The sequence below is a fragment of the Arctopsyche grandis genome, chromosome 10, assembly GCF_051622035.1.
Source record: "Arctopsyche grandis isolate Sample6627 chromosome 10, ASM5162203v2, whole genome shotgun sequence".
Classification (NCBI taxonomy): domain Eukaryota; kingdom Metazoa; phylum Arthropoda; class Insecta; order Trichoptera; family Hydropsychidae; genus Arctopsyche; species Arctopsyche grandis.
The window spans coordinates 20,247,334-20,260,716 of record NC_135364.1 but is presented as its reverse complement, the minus strand read 5'-3'; the positions used below and the strand labels follow the sequence as shown (position 1 = coordinate 20,260,716).

Genomic DNA, 13,383 nt, shown 5'->3' with positions numbered 1-13,383 from the left:
TCAGTGATGTGCAGTGAAATTCTCTCTTTTTGTCGTACAGCCTTACTTAATGTGCGCGAGCAGGATACAAGGGGAATAGCCTGTTCCTCTTGTATCCTGCTCGCGCACATTAAGTAAGACTGTACGACAAAAAGAGAGAATTTCACCGCACGCCACTGATATTTAGGGAAAATAATAAACAAAAATGCCACTTTGCCCGAAGAAAAAGATCTTTCATCAATGCGTTTTGCCAGTGATGACGTATGGATGTGAAACTTGGGCATTGAACGCCAAAATGTAGCACAAAGTTTAATGCACTCAAAGAATTATGGAACGCTGTATGCTCGGCATAAAGAGCAAAGGTAGGAAACGGAATACGACAGTCGATTTGAAGAGATTGAAATGTCAATGATCAGGTCATTTTCGTGCCTTATTTTATAATATATTTTTTATTATAATTTCAATTTTTTTCCATTGTATCTCTACATATTTTTCTATCATGTCTTTAATAAAGTTACATATAAACCCCTAATACATATTATATGTATAATATATGTAGTCTTTGTTTTCTTTTGATTTTTGTGTTTTCGATTTTATATGCTAAAAAAATCGATTCACTATATTAAAAAAATATCTCGAGAATTCTCGAGAATCTCGAGAAATATAAAAAGAAAATCTCGATTTCTCGAGATTCAACTATTCCGAGAAAATGAGATTCTCAAATCTCGAGATTCAAATATTCCGAGAAAATGAGATTCTCGAATCTCGAGAATCAAAAATAGTCGAGAAATCACAACCTCTACACTTGACCTTGTCTTTTTTTTTTACAAACCTCTTTTTATATACTTCGGTCATAGACATAAAAAAAGCCGCATGACTGCATATTACATTCAATTTGGGTTTTTCCCAGAATTCTGTCTCGATTGTTTTTTTTTTGGTATGGCGCATGTTGGGTACCTGATATTGGAGACAATGCAATTATTAAAAGTCCGACAGTTTTTTGTTGAACGTCACCACGCAAACATCTCGCAAAAAATGAATAACTCGAAGCAGATGTCGATTGATGTAAAATCAAGAATTATTACGTTATTGGAAGAAAATCTTTCAATACGTGAAATATCTCGTCGAGTGGGATTTGGAGAGAGCTCTGTTCGTCGATTTTTGAAAAAATGTCGAGAAACTGGTACTCTGGGGAGGAAGCCTGGGAGTGGAAGAGGACGTGTGACCAGTGTTCTCGAAGACCGTCGTATCAGGGACATGATGATAGAAAATCGTTTCAAAACAGCGGTAGAAATTCACGCAGAGCTTCAAGCATCAGATCATGTGACATTTTCGGCGAAAACAGTGAGAAGGCGACTTTCAGAGCATATATATCAGTCACACTGCCCTGCCAAAAAGCCGTCTCTTACGCGGCAAATGCGAAAAAATCGCCTTAATTGGGCTAAGAACCATAGGCATTGGACTGTCGATGATTGGAAAAGGGTTATATTTTCTGACGAATCGAAGTTCAATTTATTTGGACAGGATGGCATGCGTATTGTTCGTTGGAAAGTTGACGAAAAATACCGCGCGGAATGCATTTCTCCGGTCGTTGCGCATTCAACCTATTTAATGGTTTGGGGGTGTATGACCGCATATGGTTTAGGATCCCTGACCATCACTGAGGGAATAATGAATGCAGAAAAGTACAAAAATTTACTTTTAAATTTTGTTGTTCCAACGATCGAGGAAATGACGCAACACTCACAAAATCCGATTTATCAAGACGATTCTGCATCATGCCATCGCACTCGAGCCGTAAGTACAATTTCGATTTTTTTGTCTAAATCTTTTACTAAATGATTAATAATATCATTTTTCGATTACAGATCACAGAATTTAAGAATAGTATGGGCATCAAATCACTAGAATGGCCGGGAAACAGTCCAGATCTGAATCCGATTGAAACCTTGTGGGATATTTTAAAGAGAAAATTGGCTAAACGACAGACATCAAATATAATAGAATTGCGTAAAAACATTTCCGAAACATGGGAGAATATTACGATCGAATGTTTAAATTCACTGTACGAATCAATGCCAAGACGCATACTGGCGATTATTCAAAATCGAGGCGGCCATACGAAATATTAAAATGTAATACAAAGTAAAATAATATCTTAAGATGTTTTATTCACAAAAAATCTTTTCAATACCTCACAAGGAATATTAACTTTAGAAATCTAACAACAAATAAAAAGGTGCAAGGATAGTCCGACCCTCATAAAATACATGGACTCAACTTCCGCGCTTCGCATTCCTGCATCCATTCCATTTATTACAGTGGTATCATTCTATTGGTTTCCCTGGGTTTCCGGAAATCTGTTGTTCAAACTCAAAAACTTCCGGAAGCCCGTTGTTTGAAATCAAAAATTGGTTCAAATAACCAAAAATCGGAAATCCGTTCTGGAATTTTAAAAATTTTTCAAAAAAAAATCGAGTGCGACTTTTTATGTCCACAATTGTATGTGCATACATACATATATCTATATAAAATGGATTTGGAAGAAAATAAGAACTATCTGATTACGACTTTGTAAGGTTACCATTTATATTTTATAGAATCAGATATCTACATAATTTATACTCACAATATACAATTATCACTCTCTAAAACACACTGCCACAGTATAGAGAAAATTATAAATAAACGTTTTTACGATTGGACTGTGTGGCACTAATACTGAACTTGTTCACATCTTATGAGAAAATTTACATGTCAACGATTCTATTTAACATATCAACAAATAAAGCGTTCAATATAACAAATAGGAGCATGGAAAAAACTTGCAGCGTTTATATATCAGGATATATAATTTACACTTGATCTAATATAGTCTGTTTGTTAACATTACAATAGATAAATTATTATGCTCTACATACATACTAATTGCGAAATCACAATATAACACATCAATATACATATGAGTCGAATGTTACAAAAGAAATCTATGCAGTCTAGAAACTGCCTTTTTTTTAAAACAAAAAAAAACTAAAATCAGAATCACGCCAATATGCATAAATTAGTTTCGCTTGTAAACATACACATCACTCAATTCAAAAGCCTAAGGCAATACATATGTATATAATGTATATATATATATATATATATATATATATATATATATATATATATATATATATATATATATATATATATATATATATATATAAATATATATATAATCAAAAAAGTGACAAATTGATAATATGGCCTTTGTTTTCATTAAAAACTAAGAATCTATTTCGGTGCCAAGTAAAACAAGTGATTTGTGACTATAATCTTTTATACACAGTATTTTATCTCAGATCATTTCAAAGTGTAATTGATTCAACAATATTATAATAACTTTTTATTAATATAGCAGTCTGTGATCCATAAATAGAATAATATTCATAGTTGAAAAGGTCACAACTGAATAAACATAAATTTGCTTGATTGAATGGCGCGTGGCTGTTTGGACTACATACAATGTAAATATGTAAATACATATATGTATGTTTATCTCATCATCTCTTCTCACTTTGAATATTATTATATAATACAATAACTAATTCAACATTGAGTGACTGAACATATTGTACAATCTCACGTATATGGCTAACAATAAATTTGTGATAAGAAAATACCTAACTTTATGCCAAAATATTCAAATAAAATGCATAAGTTGAAAATCAGTACTATTCAATCTTACATTACGTTTTAATTGTAAATATAAAATTAGTTAAACATCAAAGATACAATTGTTATTTGAGCATTTAAGCTGGAGGTTTAAATTTATGTTAAATAAAAAAATAATAATTTAGAAAATTCGCAAAGCATTTTGTTTTCACACTATTTGATCACATTCATATGACACAATATGTGTATGTATTGAGAAATAAACTTAGGATACAAATAAATTATTATGGTAAACTTCAATGGTATATTAGTAACAACACTTGCTTGAACATTTTGATAATGGTAATAAAACTGTTAATTAATAAAAACTATTCAGTTTTACACTTATATTAAAAAAATGAAAATAAACAATTATAAATAAATGGATTGAATATATTAGAGAAATATTTTATAATAAAAATGAATGGAAACTCATTGTTATGCTATAATTCTTTGGTATTTAATAATAATTTACTCAATGTTGTGGGAAATTAAGATTGTATGCAAAGAAAATTTTGGTGGTGTGTGTGTCGTATGAGAACGTTGACATAAATACTTATGTATAGTGTATTTAAGAAATAATACAAACTCATTGAAAATCGGCTTGAAATTAAATTTCATCTATCACAGAAGAGTGAAAGTTTTCCCACATACATATTGAAATACATCAAAGCAAACATTTAATAAAGATATAATAGAAATCAGAATACTATACAAATGTTAAAATTGATATTATATAATAATTTACAATATACATAATAAATAAATAAATATTATAAGTCTAAGAATTGTGTTTAGTTTTATAATAAATAATATAAAATAAGAAATATTTAATAGTATATTTATGTAAAACAAAATATTTGAGAGTGAATTTGGAATGAGTAATAAACTTAAAATATCTTAGAATACAGTTGTACATTATTTGTAAAATGTAAGCTAGAATATAATTTGAAAAAAAAAATCGAAAACATGAGATTATCTTGTTTAATACGAAACTGCTGTTAATGGAAATAATATGGCATTAATTTCACCTAAATTTTGGAAAAATATCATTCATTTAAAAAAAAACGGTAACTAATATTACATATATACAGTGAAATTCAATAATGTATTGATATAAAAATGTAAAAAAAGAAACATTAGGCCAGTACCAGACTCAAAGAAAATTAAATTAGTGACATTTGTGTAACCTATCAATTTAGATGTAAAATTAATTAAATATCATTGAAATCGAATAATTAGAAAAGCGTATTAGCATTTGTATGAGATAAAGACAAGATATATTGATAAAAATCTGATTAATTTCAAACATTAATAAGATTAGAATAGATATCACATCTTTTAGATATATATACACATTTTGTATATATGTTTTATAATAGTATTTGTAACACTCTATTTGAAACTAATAAAAATTATTAGTTATTTTCACAGTCACATTAATATCTAACAATCTAAAAGTTTCAACTCTATCTTACATTATACATGTAAGTTCAAAAACATACAGAAACAAACATCAACTTTTTTTAGTTAATATATTCAATAAACAATATAATATATATGTATGTGTGATCCACATTAGCGTCGTTAGTCTTTGATTAAATGTGAATGTATGTAAATTACGAATCGAAATTTATTTTGATATAATAAATGAAACTAGGAACTGATTAAATACAAAATTTTGATGACTATAGAACACTCATTAGCCCAATAAACATGTTACACATTGGAATGTATAAATATGAACTTCCAATTCATAAAGCATTTTGATGAACCGATATTGTTTAAAAATTAGTAATAAATAAAAAATACATGTCTGCAACTATGATTAAATATGGACTGTTTGCTTTAAAACTTTCAACAAAATAAGGCAAAGACTTATTAAGACAATGATATATTTCAGTCAGGAAGCATGTGAACAAATGATATTGGAAAGACACCTCTCCTGTGAGGATTGCCTTCGACGGTGCCTTCCATCCAATTATCTTCTATTCGTTCATTCAAAACTAAGATGATTTCACCCTCTTGAAATGATAGCTCATCTTCATTATCAGCCGAACAGTTATATAAGGCTCGACATCGCCGTAATGTACCAGTCTGCAATAAAAATATTAAGATTATTAAAAAACTGATAACAAAACGATTCATAAATAAAAAAAACCTTACATACCATGGATGTATTTGGGGATCGTGAATAAGAGCCGGTTATGTCAGATATTTCTAAACGGTTGTGATTATCCCTCACGCCATCGCAAGATGCGTTCGAGCTGTCATAAGAAAGGACGGAGTGAAGTCGAGAATCATCCAAATTATTATCTGATATTTCGCAAAGTTCTAATGACGAGTCTTGACTAGAACAATCCTGAAATTTTAAATAAAAAAATCCGTAATATTCATTCTCAATTCTTAAATACAAATTCGTTTTCTCACTATAAGTGTACAATAGAGTCTTATAGTGATAAAATGTTTTTCTTATCTATTTAGAACGCTGAACTTAAAATTAAATATTGCCAGATGATAATTTTGAATTATATAAAGAATAAAATCACGATATTTCGAAATTACACCCAATTATCAATTTTATCGCAATTTATATTGAATTCAAAATAATGTACAAACATTATTATTTTTTTTAATAACTAAATATAAACAAAAATAAAACGAAACAAACGAATAATCACATCAAAATGGAAAAATAAAAAAATACATTTTTAATGATATTTATTAGTATATTCTTAATCATTGACTTCACATAAAGCTTTTATGAACAATATTAATGATTAATTATATATTCTAATGTGGTTGAAAAATGATTTCCATTTTTTTATGTAATGTAGTGATAATTTTTCAAAAAAAAAAACTTAAATGTTAATAAAAACATATTCACTATTATGTGTATAATATTTTTTATAAAAATGTTAATATAAAAAATTATTTTGTTATAAAGCAATCGGGAATTGTTCCATATGTATATGTTTGTACATTTAAAAATTCACAAATGCCATCTCAAAAGTGGTAAGGAAAGCCATGCTTTTCGTCCGTAAACTCTGTAAAACAACAAAGGGCACACGATTCACACAAATTTACCATTATTATTTTGATCTGGTCCCTATATTGTCGACGTAACTTATTTTTTTTCTGTTGATAAAAATACAACTTTTAATTTCCCTAACAACTTAAATTCAATCCAACATAATCACAGACAGGAAATATTTTCATTTCAATATATAATTATCAATTAAATATACTTTAACATAGATAATATTATTTATTTAAATTTTCATATAAATTATTGGGTATTAACTTTTCTGGGAGGTGCAGTTGGCTCATCCAAATGATGATTGTGTGAAGTACCGTTGTGCAATGGTGTACCAGGTATAGAATGAGACATCGGTGGAACGAGGGGTGGAGTAGGAGGTGGCTGCTGCGGTCTAGTCTTGTAAGCTGCAAAAGATAATATAGATAGAGTTCAAGTATAATTTAAGCACAAATTATGGGTTATTTTGTTACAGTACAATACTTCAGGAGTATCAAAAGCATTTTATCGAAGCTTATTGAAATCAAATACTGTAATCCAAAAGTATTGCACACAGTTATATATTTAAGACGCACAATTCAAAATACCATGTATAATTCTCGAATTATCATTATTTGGCGATGGGGTCGATCTTGGATGTCCAAGAGTATTATGATGCGGATTAAGCGAAGAGTGACCTGAGAAATATTCAGAGTTTCTCGATGCTCCGTGAGGTAAAGTTCCACCGAGAGTACCGCTTGGAGGTAATGGAGCAGCACGTTTCTTTAAACTTCCTATGTTACCTGTAAAGAAAATCCAACCTCAAATGTCAACGTATAAATAATATGCATGGTGATAATGTACACACTTCAAAAGCTACAATTTGTTAAAAAACAAGGATACTATTTATTGTTAGTAAGACAAAACTTTAACAGGATAATGTAAATATATTAGTATGTGTAGTATTGCTAAACAAATACTTACACATATTTGGTTTTCTAGGTAAGGTATTAGGAGTGGGAGGAGCGTTAGAAGCATGCAATGAATCGCAGGTAGAGGAACGGGAACGTAATGTGAGAGGAGAAGAATCACCACCACCACCAACACCAACAACACCCGTGGTGCTACCACCAGTACTACCTGTCCCACCTGCATAAGAAGGAGGCCGTGAACGACTTTTCTTTTCGGGTGTAATACTGCCATTCTGAAATTATAAATTATATCAATGCTTTACATAAAATACCATACAATGATTATTTTAATATAAACTTTGAACGTATATTATGTATGAAAAGTGTTCAACAAGTTCCACAAAATATAAATAAATAGGTGGCAAATTGAATTAAACGTTTTATTTATCAACGCATAACAGAACGGTTAACTTCACACAACAACTTCTAGGCTATTTATGATTTGTACTATTATTTGGTTACCATTGTTCACTGTTATTTACACAGTACAAATATTTTAAGTAACTGTTTTTAAATTATTTCTTAGTAACTGAAGTTAATGGTCTCCACTGTCGTCTTTGATGTTCTTCGACATTTATTTAAACAATGAATGCATTTGTGAAGAGCAGGGCCGCCGAGAGGGGGGGGGGGTGCAATTTATACTTTATAAGGAGGAACACGCGGTAGATCAGAGTATTCTAGAGTGAGCGGTGAATCCGTGTTGACCTCTTGAATCGTTGTACAAATGCTGTGAATCGACTTTGGCCTTTCATTTGGATCCTGAACGCACCCCTACGCAAAAATACTAATAATACTTGTATCCAGAGCTGACGAGAGGGAAGGGAAGCTGGGGTTAAAGTTTCAGGGCCCAGAGTAGTTGAGGGGCCCCGTGTTGGGACGTTCGACTAATCGATATATATTATTCTACATAAAAATACATATACCTCTTTGATGCTAAATGTTTATTATTTTTCGATCCGCACATTCGTTGTGTCCATGTGAAATCATACTTTCTTATTCGATTATTTAAAAAAATAGCATTTTACATGTAGGTATTTTTCTAATAGTTCTGATAGATTTTTCGCATATTAAAAATATATCTATAAGATATTTTTTTGGTTTGTCATAGGGTATGGAATTATTTTGCCAGAGCCTGGGATTCCTCTTGGCGGCCCTGGTGAAGAGTGGGTTTCTTTAATGCATTGACGCTTTAAAACACATAATATAAGATTTTTCCAATTTAATTTAATATTACTGCACACTTTAAATATAACCTAATTCATCATAGATGCAAAGAATTTCAAACTGACATGACACCACACATACATAGGTATCCTATCAATCAATTATAAATATAGCACAGCGTTTGTGGATAGTAAATAACCAATTTCTGAAAACGTTTTAAATGCCTTTCATGTAACAGAAGTGTCATACATGTATGTAGTTTATAGGCTTCAACAGATGGAATCAATAGCTTTTTCATATCTATCAACCAGTAAATCGCAAAAAAATGTAAAGCACTCTTAATATACATCAAAACCATTAATAAACTAACCCGTTCATCAATCACTGTGTCGTCATCTGAAAAATCAGTTGAACCATCATCGTGCGACAGATTCCAATCGACGTTAATATTTTCAAACATACTCTTTTCTCGTTTCTCAGTGCTTTCCAACTGAAACAAAACACGCAATTTTATTTAAATCATATCGAGTATTAGAATGAATATGAGAATTGACAATAGAATCTAGAATATTTCACATACCAATTCTTGGCATGCTCTATGACCCATTTGTTGTGCTATTTGCAAACCGGTAAATCCACGTGAGTCTTTCAAAGTTGCGTTAGCACCCGCTCGTAATAGCAATTTTAGTGGCTCCGTGCGATCAGCCAAAGCGCACAAATGAACAGCAGTCATGCCAGTTGATGTCGCTTTATCTAGGAGACCAGCTCCTCCATTTTGTACTAAAAAGTCTACAATGTGTAATCGTGAACCATCACCGATTTCTCTCACAGCTGCCAAATGAAGAGCAGTCTCATTACAGTCCTGAAAATCGAAACATATATATTCGAATGAGCATAAGTGAAATCTACAATGTAACAGTTATTGATAATACAAAATCAACTAACAGAACTAGGTATCGTCGCCAACAAGTCTGCACCTTCTCCGTAAGCTTGCAGAAGTTGCAAAAGTTCACCGTTGTTCACAGCATGCTCAACTTCTCCAATTCGTTCAGCGGCATCGGCGCATGTACGTAAACACCATCGCTTTTCCACATATTTACAACGAATAAATTGTAACCTCTCCTCCCTGTTGAAATAAATGAAATAAATTAAAAAACTATTTAAGAATACAGTTTGAATTACACTGATAAAATTAATCAAAAAAACTCTTATGGGAAAACATTTAATTACCAGAAAATTTTAATTATCCAAGATAAGTTTATAACATGCGAAATTGAACAGTCTGGTAAAATCGAACTTAATACACATACATAAGAGATCCGAATTAGCAAAGTTCAACCTGTATAAGTAAACTATGACGTGATACTAACATTGAACTATCAGATGTTGGTTTATCTCGTTCTACGAGTGTCCTTTCCATTACTTCATTGAAAGCTTGATTTCCGACGTGCCTCGCTAATAAAAGTTGAGACGTTGTCAGTCTGTCTAGAGTTAATGATTGTATCCGTGATATATGAACGCCGAGATCTCTATGTACACCGGAACATTCAATGCAAACAATGATACCAAAATTTGTCGATAACCATGTTGCATCTGAAATATCATTTGAAGTTTAATAAAAATATGTGCACATATCAAATGCTCAAGGTCGAATTTTTTCACGATTAAACTTCATATGTATATGGATAAAGTAATGAAAAAATGCTTACCATTTGTAGAGCCACAATCACAACATGCTTGATTTCCAGGTAATCGAAGCACTGCTCTGATAATGGCTTGATGTAAATCTAATAACGAGTGCCTGCCTTCGCTGACACCGTCCGTTCCACCAGCTCCTTGAAAGGCTCTCTTTAAAGCACCTTCTTTGCAATTGACTAAAACTGACATCCATGCTCGTTGATCGTTTTCATCCTCGGCTTGGAAGTGATACGTTCTATTGTCTACATACAAACAATAATTTTTTTTTTATTTTATTGATTTTTCTTATAAAATATAAAACGTAAAATGATTTCTGTTAATATTTTTATCATAAAAAATGGTAGCTTACATGATACAAGATCAAACCCTCTTTTATCGTCGGGTACAACTTTAATCTGACAGGTGAGTAAATTGACGCGAGTGGGTGCTTTAGATTCGTCTGCATGGAATATATCCAGAAATCCTTCAGCTGCAACTCTGCATCTAATTTTTATGAAAAAAATCATCCAAATAAGACATCCAAAATACTATCTAGTACAATAAAAGAAAAATATTTTGTTTTCATACTTTCGTTTCTGCCAAACTCTTCTCACTTTGCCTTCTGATTTTTTAAGGAGATGGCCAGTTTTAGTGACACCATGTTGTTTGTCGCCTTGTAATTGATGCAAAGAATATCCGCCAATAGATGATCCAGTCTACAAATTGTATTTTATTAATCAACAACACTAAACAACACCTATCATTTTTTTTAATATAAAAAAAATAATCATACTTCTTTGTCTTGTGGTGTAGCTGCACGTAATGTTGCACGAAGTTCGGCTAACTTTCTTCGTTCTTCGTCTTGTTGCTGTCGAATCCTCTGTAATTTGACACTTAAATCTGCTACATAACTTCCAAAATGTTCTATCGTTTTTAGCCCGTCTTGAAAATAATTCGTTTGTGCATGATAGTATTCTACAAGGTGTTGAAGTAATTCAATGCCTTTTTTTGTTTTGATTTCGTTGAATTTTATCAGGTACTAGAATAAAAATATAACGATTATTCAATTGCGAATTCAGTTTATTTTATAAAAAATAATTATAAATGAAGATGAAAAATCATTACCTCACACATTTGCAATTGAAATAACCGCCTTTCTTTTTCCATTTCATCTGCTATCTCAGCTGATGTGACTTCAGTCCTTATGAGGCCGGCTTCTTTAGCTAGGGATTTCTTTTCCTTTTCAATCTTAATATATTTTGAGTCGTAATCCTTAGACGCTTTGTCGAACGGCCGCTTCAAATCCCCCTTTACACCCCTAAGTTCACCTTTCAGAAGACTATCCACAGGGAACATTACGATGTTGTTGATATTTTGCATCTGAAAAGAAAATTTAATTAGATTTAGTACAAAAGGAAAAACAAGCCAATTAATTTTGCATCGTTAAAAGGATCACAGACGCCCCAGGTCAAGGTTAAATTTAAACACAAATGTGATGTTTATGTGGGCAAACAATGTGATGGTTGGGAATGGGTGTGTTCACTCGTAAAGTTAATGATACAAGGGAGTGGTTTAAACACTAATAGAGGCTATTATATTACGTGTACAATCACAATAAAAATTAAATGTTGAAAAGACTACAAATTCTGCTTAATAACACTATACAAAAATGTATTAAAAATCATTGAAACTGAAAAAAAATGTGATATCGAAGGACGAAACTGGATTAATGTATGTGTATAAATAAAAAACACAGTATTCCTATTTTTTTATATGAAACGTAAAAACCATTAATTATGAAAAAAAAAAACCAAACACGCACATACGAGCACTCCGATATCATAAAATGAGTTAGGGTGGGTTCAGCACCACACCCCTTTGAAATAAGTCACGTCAATGCCAAATGCCTAACAAACAATAGTAAGTAAACACACATTTTACTGGGTCAAAATGTCACGAATGTATACCTACCGCAAGAAAAATACCATGTCAACCAATGAATAAATTCAATTTCCATATACATATATGCACATAATTGATATTCACGAATAGATGCATATTATAAGCGACAGTGTAAATACTGTAAATCAAAGTACGATACGAGTTTCACGAGACAAAGTACACTGTACGTATGTATATACAATTAAGTAAAAATAGGAAATATGTAGGTATCATTTATGAACTTTAAACTTCATATGTTACGTGTCACAAGATCCGAAGGGGTGTAATTGCAAAAGTGTTTACATAAAATATGTACATCGAATGAGTAAAAATGTGTACACAACGAAAGCATTTCTATCGCAATTACCGCTTGAGTTGGTACGTTTAGATAAAAAAAAAATATTGAGATAGAAAACCAATCCTCATGAACGCGGTGAAATAAAAAAACTGGCCAAATAAACGCAAAATAGCACCGTATAAAAATATATTATTGACTTTTAAAATTCGCTAGACAATTAATTATAAGTATTTTAAAGCAATGAATATCACAATCAATAGGAAAAACATCTGACTATTGATTCCAATACTCACTTTGAGCACAGCAATACTAGATTTTAAGTTAAAGACCGCAAAAGCCAAAAAACTGTAAAAATCGCGCATTTTTTTTAAACGCTCATATCTCGTAAGCGATCACTATCCAACAAAAATCATTATCATATTCGAATTCAGTGGGTCAAACCTAGTAAAGATTGGTTGGTATCCACTCTGGTAACTCAAAAACGTGATTTTTTTGTTGCTCAGTGTAATCAATGTCCGACGTGAATAAAGAGATTACGAACAAGATTTTCAACTTTCTAGTGAAAGAAAACTTAATGGAATGGTAAGTTTGTTGGAGATAAATGAATGGAAAAGTTTTATCGTATTACAGTGAGTTTG

The 13,383-nt window shown here is 31.3% G+C and overlaps 1 protein-coding gene across 2 annotated transcripts in view; it reads right to left on the bottom strand.

Moving 5' to 3' along the window:
* Positions 1-5,525: 5,525 nt before the first annotated feature.
* Asap (ArfGAP domain of ASAP) overlaps positions 5,526-13,383 on the bottom strand; it is a 91,179-nt gene continuing 83,321 nt past the window's right edge. The window contains exons 4-18 of one of the 2 annotated variants that reach the window (XM_077440089.1): positions 11,632-11,886; positions 11,300-11,545; positions 11,095-11,222; positions 10,877-11,010; positions 10,539-10,769; positions 10,200-10,422; positions 9,775-9,955; positions 9,410-9,691; positions 9,200-9,319; positions 7,835-7,898; positions 7,291-7,497; positions 6,983-7,122; positions 6,766-6,816; positions 5,849-6,040; positions 5,526-5,775 (exon numbers count right to left, since the gene is read on the bottom strand). In XM_077440089.1, coding sequence (XP_077296215.1) covers positions 5,578-5,775; positions 5,849-6,040; positions 6,766-6,816; positions 6,983-7,122; positions 7,291-7,497; positions 7,835-7,898; positions 9,200-9,319; positions 9,410-9,691; positions 9,775-9,955; positions 10,200-10,422; positions 10,539-10,769; positions 10,877-11,010; positions 11,095-11,222; positions 11,300-11,545; positions 11,632-11,886 — 2,652 coding nt within the window. In that variant the 3' untranslated portion in view covers positions 5,526-5,577. The remainder of the gene's footprint in view (positions 5,776-5,848; positions 6,041-6,765; positions 6,817-6,982; positions 7,123-7,290; positions 7,498-7,834; positions 7,899-9,199; positions 9,320-9,409; positions 9,692-9,774; positions 9,956-10,199; positions 10,423-10,538; positions 10,770-10,876; positions 11,011-11,094; positions 11,223-11,299; positions 11,546-11,631; positions 11,887-13,383) is intronic. The other variant, XM_077440090.1, reaches the window with a different exon arrangement.